The sequence below is a fragment of the Anolis carolinensis genome, unplaced genomic scaffold, assembly GCF_035594765.1.
Source record: "Anolis carolinensis isolate JA03-04 unplaced genomic scaffold, rAnoCar3.1.pri scaffold_13, whole genome shotgun sequence".
In the NCBI taxonomy this organism is placed as follows: domain Eukaryota; kingdom Metazoa; phylum Chordata; class Lepidosauria; order Squamata; family Dactyloidae; genus Anolis; species Anolis carolinensis.
Genome location: NW_026943824.1, coordinates 341,085 through 360,075, shown reverse-complemented (window position 1 = coordinate 360,075; position 18,991 = coordinate 341,085). Strand labels below are relative to the sequence as shown.

Genomic DNA, 18,991 nt, shown 5'->3' with positions numbered 1-18,991 from the left:
CGTGAGCCAGGATTAGGGCTGCAGTTTCCCTTTGAGGGCAACTCACCGTTTGAGTTTTGTTTGTCGGGCTCATTTGCATCGAAAGGATGCGAGGGAAAAACCCCAGGAAGGGCTCAGAAGAGACTCTAATCAAATCGAGCGCCAAGAATAGACGGACTCCTCTCGCAAGGGCCGAGGACCAGAGCGTGCGGCGCCAGGGGAGATGGCCTCCGGCCCGGAGCAGATCTGCTGAGCGAGCGTGAGTAGGACCCTCTCTCGTCCTTCTCCGGCATCACGTGCATCCCTGTGGCCCATGTGCCATGTGCTTTTATGTGACCCTCCGGGTGCTGGACTACAGCTCCGGTGTTCCATATATACCGTGTTTCCCCAAAAATAAGACAGTGTCTTATATTAATTTTTGCTCCCAAAGAGGCTCTAGGTCTTATTTTCAGGGGATGTCTTATTTTTCCATGAAAAAGAATTCACATTTATTGTTGAACAAAAAAAGAAAAAAAAAGAACATTTATTATACAGTAGAGTCTCACTTATCCAACGTAAATGGGCCGGCAGAACATTGGATAAGCGAATATGTTGGATAATAAGGAGAGATTAAGGAGAAGCCTATTAAATATAAAATTAGGTTATGATTTTACAAATTAAGCACCAAAACATCATGTTATACAACAAATTTGACAGAAAAAGTAGTTCAGTATGCAATAATGCTATGTAGTAATTACTGTATTTACGAATTTAGCACCAAAATATCACGATCTATTGAAAACATTGACTACAAAAATGCGTTGGATAATCCAGAACGTTGGATAAGTGAATGTTGGATAAGTGAGACTCTACTATATATCATTATATACCGTGTTTCCCCAAAAATAAGACAGTGTCTTATATTAATTTTTGCTCCCAAAGAGGCTCTAGGTCTTATTTTCAGGGGATATCTTATTTTTCCATGAAAAAGAATTCACATTTATTGTTGAACAAAAAAAATATGAACATTTATTATATACTGTACAGTAGTTGTCATCACAAACCAGCATGACCAGACAAACTAAATCCTATCAAGAATTTCTTGTTACTACCACTATTTCCATGTACAACAATCTATGGTACATACATTTACCGATCCTGCATGCTCTGGTGTTCTGTTCGTTGGGCATGCTTCCAAACAAAAACTTTGCTAGGTCTTACTTTTGGGGGAGGCCTTATATTTAGCAATTCAGCAAAACTTCTACTAGGTCTTATTTTCTGGGGATGTCTTATTTTAGGGGAAACAGGGTATGTGCGTTTCATCCATATATGATCAAACAGAGAATGGTGAAGTCACAAGAACAGACCCTTCAGGACATTCCACTTTTTTATATCTCCCGTCCAAAAGAATTGAGGGTGGCAACACATTGAATCTTTCAGTCACCAAACCTCTCCTCTGGGTGGGAGGAACCACTCTCGCACGGAATGAATGCCGTGGTAGGGGGACAAGCGGATTTTGCTGCAAGAGTCCGATTATGGCGTCAAGATCCAAAAGTCTGCTCTTGACTGACTCACATTTGTGAGCATTGAGAGTGCTTCCAAGGTCAGGCTGATTTCTTCGATCTTTCTGATATTCAATTGATAATATTCCGAAATAAAATAATAATGGAGAGGGAATATAGCTTGGAAATGTAGATGCATCCAGAATGTTATAACTTTCCATCATTCCAAGGTTTCAAGAGTGGTTTGATCTGTCTCAGTACATACAACGGCCTAAGGCACACGTCTAGGGAGTTTCATTTGTTTCCGGAGAAACTTAGAATGTGGTGTATTAAATCATAGAATCATAGAATCATAGCATAGTAGAGTTGGAAGAGACCTCATGGACCATCCAGTCCAACCCCATCCTGCCAAGAAGCAGGAATGATTTATTGATTGCGGAAATCCAAATAGGGGAGCTTTTTCTTAGTATCAGAAAACCAATCCTAGCCTCAAAGATTTTGAGGGCAACAGGGAGATATTGGTTACCCTTAATGTAGAAGAAATGATATTTTACCACAATGTTGGTGTGAAAAAGACCTTGGAGTCCTCGTGGACAACAAGTTGAACATGAGCCAGCAATGTGATGCAGCAGCGAAAAAAGCCAAGGGGATTCTGGCTGCATCAAGAGGGGAATAGCGTCTAGATCCGGGGAAGTCCTGCTCCCCATGCTCTCTTCTGCCTTGGTCAGACCACACCTGGAATCACACTGTGTCCAATTTTGGGCACCACAGTTGAAGGGAGATGTTGACAAGCTGGAAAGCGTCCAGAGAAGGGCGACTAAAATGATCAAGGGTCTGGAGAACAAGCCCTATGAGGAGCGGCTTAAAGAGCTGGGCATGTTTAGCCTGCAGAAGAGAAGGCTGAGAGGAGACATGATGAGGGCCATGTATCAATACGTGAAGGGAAGTCATAAGGAGGAAGGAGCAAGATTGTTTTCTGCTGCCCTGCAGACTAGGACGCAAGGGAACAAGGCCTTCAAACTACAGGAAAGGAAGGAGATTCCACCTGAACATCAGGAAGAACTTCCTCACTGTGAGAAGGGCTGTTCAGCAGTGGAACTCTCTCCCCCGGACTGTGGTGGAGGCTCCTTCTTTGGAGGCTTTGAAGCAGAGGCTGGGTGGCCATCTGTCGGGGGTGCTTTGAATGCAATTTCCTGCTTCTCGGCAGAATGAGGTTGGACTGGATGGCCCATGAGGTCTCTTCCAACTCTATGATTCTAGAGACGTATAAAGAACCGCCCATCCACCGGAGATGGCTTGAATGTCAAATAACCTTAAGATTTCCTAGCATCTGTTTCCCCTTGTAAATATATTTATCAGGTTTGTCCATAGTCTATCCCTTCCAATGCCTGAGGCAGTGAACCATCAGTAAGTGAAGAATAGGGCTGTGCAAAGATTCGGAAGTGCGTCAATTTCGTAATTTGGAGATTTGTACGATTCGCTATCACAAATCTCTGAATTACGAATCGGACCGAAACCTCCTCCGTAGCATTACAAAATGAAGCAGAAGCCTCTGAAATGTTTCTGAGAGATTACTAAAGATTTGTGGTTTGAGAGCGTTTCAAAAGATTCCTAAAAATCAGTGGATAAAGGAATCTTTCTGAAACTTAAACGTATTTGTGAATATTCCTAAAAATATTTCCTAAAAATCAGTGGGTGACTGAAACATTCTGAAATGTGGTAGGCTGAATGTTGTAAATGTTGCCTCCTGATAGCAGTAAAATGACAGCCAGCATGGCGCAATGGCTGGGACGGTGATTCCAGAGACCTGGGTTTGCCTCCTTGCTCAGCCACATAGCGATCCTGGGCGAGTCACACTCTCTCAGCCTTTGAGCAAATCAACAACAAAGCCTCTTCCAAACAAATTGTGCCAAGGAAACCCCATGAGAAGTTCAGCTTAGGTCAGAAAATGGCTTGAAAACACAACAACAATAACGTGCTGCAAGGTGATTCGGAAGAGAAACCTTCTCGGGGTTGGAGCGCTACATTTTCCGCTCTCTCGTGGAACTTTCCACATGTTGTTTTTCAAGGGGGGGGGGGGCCTTTCTGTTAGTTGCAGGTGGCCTCAGGTTGAGGACCGGACGCAGGTGGAGAGCATTTGACCCTTGCATTCCCAGCAGTTTCCCATCACGAACCCATTTTCCTCTAGAAACATATGACGCCTCTCAGGGAGTTGAAGTCCAAAACACCTGAAGTCCAAAACACCATGCCTTCCATAGAATAGCCTGTCGTCATCGTCTCCCTCTTCCTCTTCCTCTTCTTCTTCTTCTTCTTCTTCTTCTTCTTGTTCTTCTTGTTCTTCTTCTTGTTCTTCTTCTTGTTCTTCTTCTTGTTCTTCTTCTTGTTCTTCTTCTTGTTCTTGTTCTTCTTGTTCTTCTTATTTATTTATTTATTTATTTACAGTATTTATATTCCGCCCTTCTTTCTCACCCCGAAGGGGACTCAGGGCGGATCACATTATAACACACATAAGGCAAACATTCAATGCCCATAAACACATCAAACAGAGACAGAGACAGACAGACGCAGAGGCAAGTTAACCTTCTCCTGAGGGGATGTTCGATTCTGGCCACAGGGGGGAGCAGCTGCTTCATCATCCACTCTGACGGCACTTCCTCATTCCAGGTCGTAAATTAGTTAATCTTGCCTCCCCACTTTATAAGTGGTACCTTATCTCCTACTTGATAGATGCAACTATCTTTCGGGTTGCTAGGTCAGCAACGAGCAGGGGCTATTTTTTATTTTTAATTGACGGGTGCTCACCCCGCCACGGGCTGGCCTCGAACTCATGACCTTCTTCTTGTTCTTGTTCTTGTTCTTCTTGTTCTTCTTCTTCTTCTTCTTCTTCTTGTTCTTGTTCTTCTTCTTGTTCTTCTTCTTGTTCTTCTTCTTGTTCTTGTTCTTCTTGTTCTTCTTGTTCTTCTTCCTCTTCCATTGCAAGGGCGCTCGTATCATTCCAATGCCATTCCTCTCCTCTCTCTCTCTCTCTCTCTCTCTCTTTCCAGGTCTCCGCGATGGGTCTCCAGCGGAGCATGCCGTGTCCGAAGGGGCAGTTCTGGGACCGGCTCCTGGAGAAATGCATGTCCTGCGGCCTCGCCTGCCACCCGCCCAAGTTCAAAGGATGCGCCGACTTCTGCAGTGAGTGTCCGGGAAAAGGTTTGCTTTGCGGCAATGTCAGTGAAGTGGCTGTTGCTAGGTGAGGTGGCTCTTTGTGACACCACTGGAGTGGTTGTTGCTGGGTAAAGTGACCCTCTGAGATGTCACTGGAGTGGCTGCTGCTGCTAGGTGAAGTGGCCCTCTGCAATGCCATGAGCGTCGCTGTTACAAGGTGAGGTGGCTTTCTATGATGTCACTGGAGTGGCTGTTGCCAGGTAAAGTTGCCCTCTGTGATGCCACTGGAGTAGCTTTTGGTAGGTGAAGTGACCCTCTGTGATGTCACTGGAGTAGCTTTTGGTAGGTGAAGTGGCCCTCTGTGATGTCACTGGAATAGCTTTTGGTAGGTGAGGTGGCCCTCTGTGATGTCACTGGAGTAGCTTTTGGTAGGTGAGGTGGCCCTCTGTGATGTCACTGGAATAGCTTTTGGTAGGTGAAGTGGCCCTCTGTGATGTCACTGGAATAGCTTTTGGTAGGTGAGGTGGCCCTCTGTGATGTCACTGGAGTAGCTTTTGGTAGGTGAGGTGGCCCTCTGTGATGTCACTGGAATAGCTTTTGGTAGGTGAAGTGGCCCTCTGTGATGTCACTGGAATAGCTTTTGGTAGGTGAGGTGGCCCTCTGTGATGTCACTGGAGTAGCTTTTGGTAGGTGAGGTGGCCCTCTGTGATGTCACTGGAATAGCTTTTGGTAGGTGAAGTGGCCCTCTGTGATGTCACTGGAATAGCTTTTGGTAGGTGAGGTGGCCCTCTGTGATGTCACTGGAGTAGCTTTTGGTAGGTGAGGTGGCCCTCTGTGATGTCACTGGAATAGCTTTTGGTAGGTGAAGTGGCCCTCTGTGATGCCACTGGAGTAGCTGTTGCCAGGTGAGGTGGCCCTGTGTGATATCACCGGAATGGCTGCTGGGTGAAGTGGCCTTCTGTGATGTCACTGGAGTTCCAGTTCCAGGCCTGGGTAAGGAGCCCGTGCCCTTTGGGGTTTCCAGTGCCACCCGTCTCAAACCAGAAAGATCATCTGCAAATTTCGAGATCGATTTATCCCATTCCAATCCGCGCCACTGAAACACAACACAAAAGCACTCCACAAAAATGCCATTTCTTTGCCACTATTCCTCCCAGATGGGTATCTGGCAGCATCGCAATAGCGCCACAGCAGCCGTGAAGATTTCTCCTCTGGGGATAAAAGCCTGGGGATGGAAATGGCACAAACGGGCCAGGCCGGAGGGCCACCCCGATGCTTCAAGGAAGGTGGGGCGGAGGGGGGGAGGGGGGGAGGGCGATGGGCTTCCCACTTTGGAGAAACTCAGGGATGCTGCTGTTCCCATGGCGACGTGGACCGGGGACCAATGAGCTGCCGGGAGCCAAGGATGCTGCCAAGGAGCCTCCGGGGAACGAACCCCGCCTGTCTCTCTCTCTCTCTCTCTCTCTCTCTCTCCCTCCAACTCCAGGGTCCATGGACTGCAGCAAGCGGGTGGGCTTCTACTACGACAAGCTCCTTCGCGACTGCATCGACTGCTCCGGCGTCTGCGGGCAGCACCCCAAGGAATGCGACCCTTCCTGCCAGAGGGCCTGGCCCTCGCCCGGCACCTCCCGCGTGGCAGAGCAGGGTGCGTCTCCACGCTCAGAGGGCGGGAACGGAGACACGTGTGGCCCATGGCTGAATGACCCCGGCTGATGCCCTCCCTCCCTCCCTCCCTCCCTTCCTTCCCTCCAGATGCTCCTGCGCCCACCATGCCGGGCCCGTCCGCCCTCCGGGGCCCCCCGTGCCAGGTGCTCCCCATCTGTGACCCGGGGATGTTCGTCTACATTGGCCTCGGGCTCTGCCTTTGCACGCTGCTCTTTGTGCTCCTGATGTGGGTCCACTTTAGGAAGCGAGGAGAGGAGGCCGCCGGTCACAAAGAGCGGGGACATCCAAAAGGTAAATCACACGCACTCCAACTTAGGTAAAGGCAAAGGTTTCCCTTGACGTCAAGTCCAGTCATGTCTGACTCTGGGGGTTGGGGCTCATCTCCATTCCTAAGCCAAAGAGCCGGCGTTGTCCATAGACATCTCCAGATCATGTGGCCACTGGCATGACTGCATGGAGTGCACTCTAACTTAGCAGCGGGTTAAAACACTGAGCTGCTGGACTTGCTGACCGAAAGGTTGGCAGTTCAAATCCGGGGAGCAGAGTGAGCTCCCACTACTAGCCCGTTTATGCCAACCTAGCAGTTTGAAAGTATGCAAATGTGAGTAGAGCAATAGGTACCGCTCTGGCAGGAAGGTAACAGCGCTCCATGCAGTCATGCCCATGGCCACATGGCCTTGGAGGTATCTACAGACATGCAAATGTGAGTAGAGCAATAGGTACTGCTCTGTTGGGAATGTAACAGCGCTCCATACAGTCATGCCTGTGGCCACATGGCCTTGGAGGTGTCTACAGACATGCAAATGTGAGTAGATCAATAGGTACTGCTCTGGCAGGAAGGTAACAGCACTCCATACACTCATGCTAGCAGCCACATGGCCTTGGAGGTATCTACAGACATGCAAATGTCAGTAGAGCAATAGGTACTGCTCTGGTGGGAAGGTAACAGCGCTCCATACAGTCATGCCTGTGGCCACATGGCCTTGGAGGTATCTACAGACATGCAAATGTGAGTAGAGCAATAGGTACTGCTCTGTTGGGAATGTAACAGCGCTCCATACAGTCATGCCTGTGGCCACATGGCCTTGGAGGTGTCTACAGACATGCAAATGTGAGTAGATCAATAGGTACTGCTCTGGCAGGAAGGTAACAGCACTCCATACACTCATGCCAGCAGCCACATGGCCTTGGAGGTGTCTACAGGCATGCAAATGTGAGTAGAGCAATAGGTACTGCTCTGGTGGGAAGGTAACAGCGCTCCATGCAGTCATGCCCATGGCCACATGACCTTGGAGGTGTCTACTGACAACGGTTCTTCAGCTTAGAAATGGAGATGAGCACAAACCCCCGGAGTCGGACACGAACAGACTTAATATCAGGGGAAACCTTTGCCTAGATGTATTTCATGCCCTTATATTGAGAAATCCCTCCAACCTTCTGGATGTGGGTGTGTTTCCAGACTGCCTAATGGAAGAAGGAAGCTTGCGTGGTGGCTCCAGCGACAGCCAGACCCCGGAGCCCATCGAGACCTGTGGCTTCTGCTTCCCCGAAGTGAGCCCGGCCATTCAGGAGACCAAAGCCTGCTCCAAGGCTTGCCAAACGGGTGCTGCTGTTACGGGAGCCCTTCCGACCCCCGAAGACGGCCACTTCCCGATCATATGCTGTCCTTCCCAAGAGAAGGTGCCGACGGCCTGAGCGGAGCTGCAGTGGGTGAGCAGACACGACATGGAAGCATCTCTGCCTCACAAATCCCGACAAAGCTGCTTCAGTCTTTCCTGCTCCTTTCCACGTCCAACTCCTCTCCGCACCCAACTACACATTGACACAACCCAGTAACAGGCCAAACAGTTCCTGTGCCACTTCAACCTACACAGAGTCACAGGGTGAATGGAGATCCCAGTGTCCAGATTCTGCCCATGGAAAGAGTTCCAGAAGTTCAGAAAGGAATCTCTACTTGCCCTTCTCCTTGTCATAACCATTTCTTATGCCGTGGCCCCGAGTTTGGTTCCAGGCCAATATATGGACACCAAAGCACTCACAATCCCATTACAATAGAGTCTTGCTTATCCAACCTTCGCTTATCCGGTATTCCATATTATCCAACCAGTCTTCCTCCCGCCCGGATCCACCGCTCTTTCTCCAGGCACAGCGGGCCAACACACCCAACAACAACAACACAAGTGCAGCCATGCTTCCAACTTCTTGTAAAACATGTTTTTTGGTTGCATAATTTGTAAAATCATAAAGTAATTTGACATTTAATAAGCTTTTCCTTAATCTCTCATTATTATCCAACATTTTCGCTTATCCAGCACTCTGCCAGCCTGTTTATGTTGGGTTATGTTGTATATGCAATTCTCACAGCAACACCAGAGGCACTCCACATGGTCAAAGGACATTGAGTGTCATGCCAAGTTTTGGACATTTTTGTGTTTTGAAATACATTATAACTGTATCCTCAATTTGATTCTGGCACAATAAATAAATACTCAACATATGGAGCCTGGGTGGCGGAGTGTGTTAAAGCACTGAGCTGCTGAACTTGCGGACCAAAAGGTCCCAGGTTCAAATCCCGGGAGCAGGGTGAGCTCCCGCTGTTAGCCCCAGTTTATGCCAACCTAGCAGTTCGAAAAAATGCAAATGTGAGTAGATCAATAGGTACCACTCTGGCAGGAAGGTAACAGCGCTCCATGCAGTCATGCCAGCAGCCACATGGCCTTGGAGGTGTCGGCGGATATGCAAATGTGAGTAGATCAATAGGTACCGCTCTGGCGGGAAGATACGGTGCTCCATGCAGTCATGCCTATGGCAACATGACCTTGGAGGTGTCTACGGACAACGCCGGCTCTTTGGCTTAGAAATGGAGATGAGCACCAACCCCCAGAGTCAGACATGACTGGACTTAATGTCAGGGAAAACCTTGACCTTTACTATGGGAGTTTCACAAGATCCTTGCTCATAGCTGGGTCGTTGTGCATTTTCCGGGTGGTATAGCCATGTTCCAGAAGAACATGAGACATGGACATACAGCCCGGAAAATGCACAACCGCCCAGTGATTCCGGCCATGAAAGCCTTCGACAACACATTGCTCACAGCCGTTAGTATGAGGGCTTCTTGGCTGCTCTCTCCTTGCAGCCCCGTCCCGTACGTTCTCCTTCATCCAAGAGATTTGCACCGGAAGCATCAAATCCGTCCAGGGTGCAAGCAAGGGGTAAGGATCACAGCCATTTGGGTCCCCACAGAAGAGGAGAAATATAGAAGGAAATAAAGGGCTTGGAGGTGGAGACGAAGACATGCTCGTGTTAACAGCATTTCCCATCATCCCTCCGCCAGGGGGTGCCACATCACCACCAGATTCACCCCCAGATTCAGCCGGGAAGCCCGGAAAGGCCGACTCCTCTTGCTTCCACCGCAAGCTTGCTGCATTATTTAAAGGGGAAAAAAGAAGGCAGAATTACCATAACCAGCCAAGATCTATTTTGTAAGGATCTCTTTGATTCATATACAGTTTCTTCTACATGGTCCCTGTGAAATGCACACACATGGCCTAAATTTCACGCCCGGTCCAGTATTCAGCTGAGTCATGAGCAAACCTACCTGTCCTGGTTTCCGTCTTCTGCAAAGCCTTCCAGGCACTGAGGGGCATGGCAGACTCACTCGGCCAAAGCAGAGCCCTCCATGAACCAACCTGGACACAGGATATTATTTGAGAACACAGAAATGCTTGACCACTCCAACAACGATCATGTCAGACGACACTGAGAAGCCACTGAAATCCACAAGAAGCATGTGGACAACTTCAACAGAAAGGAGGAAACCAAGGAAATGAACCAAATCTGGCTCCAAGTATTTAGAAAACTCCAAAATCAGGACAGTAAATAAGAAGCGACACTCTGAAAACAGAGGAGTTCCAGACACGAATCGATCAGGGGGCAGCTAACGACTCTGAACAAAGGATGCCCCCAGGCAGGAAGAAGCCAGGAGATGAAGCTATTCAATGCTAATTAAGGTGATTAACTACAACATTCACACTGGCCTCCAACTGACAAGAGTTCTTCTCTCACCCTGGACTTTCCACAGATATATAAACCTTCCTTGCTTAGTTTCTCCATATCTCACAACCTCTGGAGATGCCTGCCATAGATGTGGGACACGAAATAAATAAATAAGCCCGGAAAACATACAACAACCATATATATATATATATATATATAAAAAGCTGTGCCCGGCCACGCGTTGCTGTGGCATAGTATGGTGGTATGGGAAATAAAGTATTGAGGAATTGGTGGTAGTTAAGGTAAAGGGTAAAGGTTTTACTTTACATTAAGTCCATTATAAATGGGTTATATAAATGTGTGGAAGGGCCTTGAGTCTACACTGCCATATAATCCAGTTAAAATCAGATAATCTGTACCTTATAGGCAGTGTGGAAAAGGCCTAAGTGAGGCCTAACTCTGCCTGTCCCCTGGGCTGAGTGGGTTGCTAGGAGACCAAGTGGGCGGAGCTTAGCCTTCTAACTGGCAGCAATTGGATAAAAATAATTATTCCTCTCCCTCTAATTAGGACTTTATTTTTCTTCTCTTTTTGTTGTATGAACGCAGAGGCATGGATGAGGGGTTCTGCTGCCAAGTTTAGTGTTTCTGGGATGTGTAGTTTTGTTGTTTTGTCCTAGGCCGAAATTTCATTACCCTTTTATATATATAGATATAGTTTATAGGTAAATAGAAGCTCCAGGTGCTCCAGAAGCAGCTTCCTCTATTGCTTTGGCTCAACCCTAAGATTACTGTATTACATTAATCTTAATGCACACCTTAATTTTGGCGAGGCCATTTAGCCAAAAAAGGTGAGTATAAGATTCGAGTAAATACAGTAATTATGGGACTACATAAGTTTAATATCAGAGAACAGCCTTTAAATTGGTGGTTCCCAACCTGTGGTCCGTGGAGCACCAGTGGTCCGCAAGAACTAAAATATGGTCCGCGGCCTCACCGTTACTAATACAGATAATAAAACTGCTCTTTGTTTTGAGGCTTGTTCCTGGGTTATTTGGGGTGCTGATTCTGAAAATTGCATTGGATAGACCCCATCAGAACAAACAACTCTGCATCTGTCTGCTTGCCCACAATGCCCTGCCTCATGCACGGAGGAGGAGTTGTTCAAAGCCACGGACAATGCGGTCGCTGTTGCCCACTTTTGGTCTAAAACTATTTAGCTCTTTGTGATTCCTTTATTTTTTCACTTTTGGGCTTGTTTGTTATGCAATGCTTTTGACACAAAATAAATAAGTGCTAGATTAATAAATATGGGGTTTTTGGTGGGCGAGCAGATGGTGACTATTGGATGGCATATGCGGATGGTGAGTTATTTCTTGTGCAAACTTCTGCATAAATCTGGATCATCTTCACTGGAAACTAAGCTTCAGTTCCATCACAAGATGGTCTGGAAATGGAAGTTGTTTGATGTTTTTATAGTTTTAATGGATTTAATCTACAGTTGTATGTATTTTATTTAGATATGTTATATATTTGTATATATTTGTAAGGCATTGAATTTTGTCATTTATTATGTTGTAAACCGCTTTGAGTCCCCCCAGGGGTGAGAAAAGCGGTATCGAAATGCAGATAATAATAATAATAATAATAATAATAATAATAATAATAATAATAATAATAATAATAATCCAGCAGATCTATCTTGTTTGCTGTGTCATAATAAAATAATAATAATAATATGTTCTCTATCAGAAAATAGAGCTGAGGTGGTCGATCCAATGCAATTTTCTTCTGAATCACCACCCCAAATAACCAAACCGAATCTAAAGTTGACTGAAAACTAAATGACAACCCTTTTGGTACTAATGTTGGAGAGTGGACCCTGGTCAAAAAAAAAAAGGTTGGGAACCACTGCTTTAAAATAAAGTACGAAACAGAAATCTATCAGAAACCAGAGGCAGGGGCCCGTTTTCTTGTTGTCTCTTCGAACACAAAGGGAGGTTAAACTAGATGCAAAAATAAACAAAAGGCAAACGCGGCACCAGTTCCCGTTGTGACTTCTTTGGGCGAGCCATGCATTCAGGACGGTTTTTACAAGGCAAATAAGCCCCCTTTTCCCTCCCTCAGCAGCAAATCAAACGTGTCCCCGCCTCCCTGGTTTTAAAATATACGGCCCATGCGGAGCCCCAGCCACTGTCTAGACAGCAAGGGGGGGAGACGGGGGGGGGGGGGGGAGACGGGAACATAAACGCGCCTGTGACAAAGCAGAGCAAGGAAGGCTTCCAGAAGGTGATGACAAAGCCAGCGGGCTCCACGTAGGGAAGAGGAGTGATATACGGGGAAATTAATATATCAGAGAGATAAGGGACCCATAAATGCTGGGCAACAGGGGAGACCCTTTGTTTACCTCCGCGCCTAGTGTTAAGGCAGGGTGTCCAATAGCGAGGAATTAATTGCAACAATGGCACCCAGTTGCCAGAGTTAGCAGATGGCCGGTTCTTCAGTTCCAAGTATCTCAGGAGAGCAGTATTTCTCTGCGGAGGGAAAGCGGACAAACGCCCAACACAACGTTGCACAGAGAGAGACCAAACTTGTCCACAGTATTCCCCCTCCCTGCAGGAAAACAATCAAGAACACCATTTGCAGTATACAGATATCAATCCATTCATTTTTTTACCCAAGGCTGGAACTGTGGATTCCATCCTCATGGCCGGAAGGATGAACAAAAGGTGGAGGATTTAATAAAAGGCCTGTATATACAGAAAACTCCTGCCAACCTAGCGGTTCAAAAACATGCCAATGTAAGTAGATCAATAGGTGTGAAGGTAATGCGCTCCATGCAGTCATGCTGGCCACGTGACCTTGGAGGTGTCTACGGACAACGCCGGCTCTTTGGCTTAGAAATGGAGATGAGCACCAACCCCCAGAGTCAGACATGACTGGACTTAACATCAGGGGAAACCTTTACCTATATACAGAAAAAAAGGCAAGAACTCGTGCCACCCTTGATGAAGCACAGACCCAGGTTGTCTCACGTTAGTTACCTGGAGGCGCTCCGGGAAGCCTCGCTCAAGACTCTGGCCGTACGAAACCCAGACTTCTTGCCCAAACACAAAAGAGCCGGGTCGTTTCATACTGTATTTATTTAATAACTAAAATTCACAAATAAAAAGGTACTTGCAAAGTCCATGTCATTGCGTTGTCCCAATTCGTCTCCACTTTTTTTACTGCTTTCCGACCCATATGTGTAAAAAAAAAAATGGGCTTGGGTTTTGTTTTGTTTTTCAAAATTATAACGGCTGTATGATTGGTCAAGTTGGAGCTGAAGCACCAATGCGAGGAGAAGAAGATGCTTATGGAGATGAGAGGACACCCCCGGGGCCTTCCCACACACACGTTTTCAGAGGAACAGGAGGAGACGTCCCAGCAGCGCCGGGGCTCCTCTGCTCCGGTTTCCCCCACCCAGAGCCACCTTGGCATTGTTACAGTTCTTCTCTCAAAGTCACTGACCGCAGCCACGCTTACAGTTCCCCTCGCCCGTCCCTCTCCAGGACTGCGTACGCGGTGGACATCGCTCATAGGGTTTGATCTCCCGTCAGCCACAAGGCAGCGGCAAGCAGGTCCTGTCACAGGTCAGTGCTAGATGTCAAATGGGTGTCTTTTTTAAAATTTCAGGTAGGTTTGTGTGTCTTTTCAGAAGGCTGCCGTTCCTTTTGCTTCCTTACATTTTTTTCTCTTTCTCTTTCCCGAGCCGCTGCGTAAGGCTACTCATATTCCAGGAACTGTTTGTGATAGAACAGCAAATAGCTAGAAGTGCAGGGAAGATTAAAAAAACAAAAACAAAACATTAATAACAACAACAACAACAACAAACCAGTACAGATGGTCCCATTGGTAATCCACACACTGGGTGCCCTGGCATCCTAGATAGATATGTACAGAGGTCTACGTATCTATGAAAAGTCAAATGGTGTAGTACGGAAACAGACGTTTTTAAGAAAATAAAGGTTTTTGAGAAGATAATTTACACATAAGTATTCACACTACCTTATGCCTTACAGTGTTCCCTCACTATTTCGCGGTTCATTTTTCGCGGATTCGCTGTTTTTCAATAAACTCTTAAAGACTATTATAAATCATAAAAAATTACAATTTACAGCCTAAGGAAGGGAGGAAGGAGAAGCCGAAGAGAGAGAAAAGGACCCCAAGTGGCAAAAGGAGGAGAAGGAGGCAAATTATCAACACACAATTGGTTGATAAAGACTTAAAATAGTGTATAACTACTAAAATAATGTATAAATATTAAAACAAATATAGTGTCCCTACTTTGCGGATTTTCACTTATTGCGGGTGGTCCTGGAACCTAACCCCAGCGATAAGTGAGGGAACACTGTATATGTATTTATGATTATATTGATGTAAAGAAAACATAGGTATCCTGTTTATATAATGTCCTCACAGGGTACTCACTTTTATAATGACATCAATTATAACAAATACACACTGTTATAAGTCACACAAGAACATATATAAACACACCTGTTTAGTCAGTAATAGATTATATATAATAATAGATGATATAAAGCCCTGATATCCTCCCTGTAACTATTCTAAAAGCAGAGCCTTTTCTTGCAAGGTGGAGAAGATCCCAGGGAGGTGGTTCTGCTAACTGGCTGCCACACGTTCTCCCACTCCCTCCCTGCTCATGGTTATGCTGTGACACTCTAAATAATTTAAAGCCAATGACTCATCATGGTATGCTGCCATCTATTCTGGATCAGGACTAGACAGTTACATGCTCGAAAGCAAAGCAAAGTCTGGTCAAGTTTGGTACCTAGAAAGAAGACCTAAAGGAATGACAACAATAACAAGGCTAAGTCAGGCAGGTAACGAGAACGTATTGAACGCTATGGGGGTTTCAGTCTGTAAACTTGTGCTTGTGTACATTGGCATTTCCTAAATATCGGACGACCAGTATGTGTGTCTGTCCCCCCACCCATGAATTAAAACTAGGAAGTGCAACTCCGGTGGTTCACTAGATTTATTTCCATTTTGGTATCTATGTCAGATGCAATTTTTACAAAGTGAGAACAAGCTGACGGGTTTCATCTTTTAGTTACCAAAAAATGAACACCAAAAACATAAAGCAATTCAAGATTTTAAACTGTCACTTATCTCCTCCCACCTGTACAGCCTTTCACTGAGAACAGGGAAAAATATTGTAATCTTATCATGGATAAATATGATGTATGGATTGAATGGAGTTGTATGAAAGATGTATGAATGGGGCCTAATTGGGCTGAAGACACAATTCTACAATACATAGGCCTGGAAACAACTACATTCATGGGCTGTAATTAAATGTTGCTGATGAGAACTGTGACAAATGGTTAACTGTTGACATTGCTGACCTGATGAACTGTTTGGGGGGAAAACAACTTGTTTACGTTATCAGAGACAATGGCTCTTTAAGTTGACGTAATGTTTACAATGTTCCTAACGTTAAGAAAGAAGTCAACACAAGACTCCTTACATTTACCAACACCAATTAAGGAGAATCAACATCTGTCTGGGAACTGATATGGAATCAACATGTTTCAGGCTGGAAAAACATTGACCATTCATTGACAACTTAGGAACAACATCAGAACGGCTGCTCTCCATCCGTGTGCTTCGTGCAAAACCTACCCTTCACTGTCTAGTACATCCTTAATGCTAGCCTTGGTGATGATGGCATCGTCACATTTGAACCACTGGTCCTTGTGTTGCCGGATGAAGCTGGTATAGTGCCCGCTCTCCAGGGTTCCCTGGTGATTAACTACTGCAAACAAGGAATACCTGGCGGAAGGACAAACAGAGGAAGAACAATCAGGTCAAGGGACAAGGCCTTAGTCAGTGGAACGAATGTCTTTTAAGTCTTAATACATTTGTGCCTGACGCAAGGACATCTCCACATAGGCAGGCCGTAAGAGTTCAGGCCTTGAGGAATTACCAACAGCATTTTGAAAAACCAAAGTTTTGAGTTCTTTTCTGAGAGAGAAAAAGCAGGGTACAAATAATAATAATAATAACAATAATAATAGACACAATCACGATCTGCCAACTGCAAAAGGCCACCCTACTGGGATCTGCTCGCATCATCCGAAAATACATCACACAGTCCTAGACACTTGGGAAGTGTTCGACTTGTGATTTTGTGATACCAAATCCAGCATGTCTATCTTGTTTGCTGTGTCATACAATAAAATAAAATAAAAATAATAATAATAATAGACAAAATCACGATCTGCCAACTGCAAAAGACCACCCTACTGGGATCTGCCGCATCATCCGAAAATACATCACACAGTCCTAGACGCTTGGGAAGTGTTCGACTTGTGATTTTGTGATACTAAATCCTGCATATCTATTTTGTTTGCTGTGTCATACAACGTTGTTGTGTCAATAATAATAATAATAGTCAATGTTGCAATCCCAACCTCTGAGGATGCCTGCCATAGATGTGAGTGAAACTTCAGGAGAGAATGCTTCTGGAATATGGCCAGACAGCCCTGAAAACTCACAGCAACCCAGTGATTCCAGCCACGAAAGCCTTCGACAACACACGTATATTAATCTTAAGACAATTTACTGCTCCTGAGATGGGAGAATTTATTAACGACTGTTTGTACACTGATGGGTCTATGGATTGTAATAAAACTGTTTGTATGATAGGAAGGCATAATACATTGCCAGGAACACTTGTTCAAAGAAATATTGAAATGTTTCGTGCTCTTTACTAAAAGTGCCCACCTCCTTCCCGTATTACTGGAACTGAGCTAAAATGAGTGACACAAATTGCTGGGTAAACACGGAATGAGCTTCGTTTTGCAGAAGGCAAGCGTTATGTACGTACTGAGTTGGGCTGTTCCCGCACAAACACCTGTTTTCTCCTGCTGACATCTACCTATTTGCAGCTCTTTCTGTTTGCACTGCTTTTATGAGTCCTTTAAATCTGGGACGAGCATTTTCAGATGGCGGCGCAAAATGGATCCAAGCTGGAAGGCGTTTAAGGCATCGGCCAACGGCGAAGAACACCCTCCCCAGCCTGGCGCTCTCTCCACATTTTTGACTACAACACCCATCACCATTAACCATCAATCGTATTGATGAAATTTTAAAGTCCAAAATATATGGAGGTCAACACGTTAGAGACACTTCTAGACTCAGAAGGCATGAATGCAAGTACAGTAGAGTCTCACTTATTCAAGCCATTTTTGTAGTCAATGTTTTCAATATATCGTGATATTTTGGTGCTAAATTCGTAAACACAGTAGTTACAACATAACATTACTGCGTATTGAACTATTTTTTCTGTCAAATTTGTTGTACAACATGATGTTTTGGTGCTTAATTTGTAAAATCATAACCTGATTTGATGTTGAATAGGCTTTTCCTTAATCCCTCCTTATTATCAAAGATATTCGCTTATCCAAGGTTCTGCCGGCCCCGTTTAGCTTGGATAAGTGAGACTCTACTGTACTCAGCCATTCACAGCAGTAGCTTGAGGAAACAGAATAAGGACCTCTTGGAAATTTGTTTTTTTGATCAAGTATAGAAATAATATGCTGCCTTGGAGCATGGTGGAGTCTCCTTCTCTTGAGGTTTTGAAGCAGAGGCTGGATGGCCATCTGTCAGGAGTGCTTTGATGGTGTATTCCTGCATGGCAAGGGATCAGACTAGATAGCAGTTATGGTCTCTTCCAACCCTATGATTCTATAAAAGTCCCATATACAATATCTCATTCTCTCTCTCTATATATATATACACACACACACACACACACACTATGTTTTTATGCTCACATACAGAGCTCCATAGATCTCCAGTGCACATTATATTTATTTACTACATTTATATCCCGCCCTTCCCACCCCGAAGGGAACGCAGAGCGGCTTACAAATTAAATTTACATACAATATTATATTATTGCCATAGCACAATACTGGCATTAAATTACTCTATTGTACTATATCAATATATTGTAATATTATTAGTAATATTACAATATAATATAACATTGTAGAATTGATTCTGCCCGATCAAAAAAAGAGCATCACATTGCAACAATACTTACTTATTATCGTTGTTTAGACTATCTGCCGGCTGCTGATACTGCCCGTTCATTCTGCTCTCTTTACTAAAAAAGAAAAAAGACAAAACAGGCACTCACACACACATATATTCTGTTATTATTATTATGCTCCAATATTATCACAACCGCCTGTTCACCTGTTTACTTCTTTTGGAAGGATTACTCCTCGAACTTGGACCCTTGAAGCTTACACACCTTGGGACTGATATCAGACTGAGATACTTTCTGTTTCAGAGCAGTTGCTCCTTTTTCACAGTATTTTTTTGCTGCTTTTTTGAGCTCTGTATCTATATGCTATTTGGTCATTATAGACTATTTGGTGTTTGTTTAGATACTTCTGACAAAAGCAATTCCCAAAGAAGTATCTAAGAATTTCCCCGCCAAGAGATCTAAAAGATCTACAGATCAGCAACTGAATTTTTAAAAATGACCACAAACAGAAGTGATACATCTAAGGCTCAACAGGTTTCCCATTGTTTTTTTTTTAGCTCAATACGTTTTCATGGATTTCAACTGTGAATTTTGAATACTGTCGTGTTTAATTCTGTTTTAATGTTTGCATATTTGTATGATTTACATTATACGGTCA

The 18,991-nt window shown here is 44.9% G+C and overlaps 2 protein-coding genes across 7 annotated transcripts in view; one reads left to right on the top strand and one right to left on the bottom strand.

Annotated features, from left to right (window-relative positions):
* Window positions 1-106: 106 nt before the first annotated feature.
* On the top strand, window positions 107-8,776 carry tnfrsf13b (TNF receptor superfamily member 13B). 3 transcript variants are annotated; one of them, XM_008119367.3, is made up of 5 exons: window positions 107-238; window positions 4,505-4,637; window positions 6,097-6,255; window positions 6,363-6,566; window positions 7,735-8,776. In XM_008119367.3, the coding sequence occupies exons 2-5, from the start codon at window positions 4,514-4,516 to the stop codon at window positions 7,968-7,970; spliced, it is 723 nt and encodes a 240-aa protein (XP_008117574.2). In that variant the 5' UTR covers window positions 107-238; window positions 4,505-4,513; the 3' UTR covers window positions 7,971-8,776. The 3 variants fall into 3 exon arrangements, with proteins under 3 accessions (XP_008117574.2, XP_062820402.1, XP_062820401.1); XM_062964332.1 differs by lacking the exons at window positions 107-238; window positions 4,505-4,637 and adding an exon at window positions 5,755-5,896; XM_062964331.1 differs by lacking the exons at window positions 107-238; window positions 4,505-4,637 and having other exon boundaries at window positions 5,909-6,255.
* Window positions 8,777-13,393: 4,617 nt separating this feature from the next.
* The window catches only part of usp22 (ubiquitin specific peptidase 22), a 55,966-nt gene continuing 50,368 nt past the window's right edge, over window positions 13,394-18,991 (bottom strand). For all 4 annotated transcript variants that reach the window (XM_008119369.2, XM_008119368.2, XM_003226515.3 and 1 more), the window contains 3 exons: window positions 18,385-18,447; window positions 15,957-16,106; window positions 13,394-14,075 (listed from right to left, as the gene is read on the bottom strand). In XM_008119369.2, coding sequence (XP_008117576.1) covers window positions 14,033-14,075; window positions 15,957-16,106; window positions 18,385-18,447 — 256 coding nt within the window. In that variant the 3' untranslated portion in view covers window positions 13,394-14,032. The remainder of the gene's footprint in view (window positions 14,076-15,956; window positions 16,107-18,384; window positions 18,448-18,991) is intronic.

Excerpts from the sequence above, each read along its gene's own strand:
- tnfrsf13b (XM_062964331.1), top strand. The coding sequence starts at position 5,928 with ATGGGCTTCCCACTTTGGAGAAACTCAGGGATGCTGCTGTTCCCATGG. Across the intron at positions 6,256-6,362 it reads CTCCCGCGTGGCAGAGCAGG|ATGCTCCTGCGCCCACCATG; the intron begins GTGCGTCTCCAC and ends CCTTCCCTCCAG. Across the intron at positions 6,567-7,734 it reads AGAGCGGGGACATCCAAAAG|ACTGCCTAATGGAAGAAGGA; the intron begins GTAAATCACACG and ends GTGTGTTTCCAG.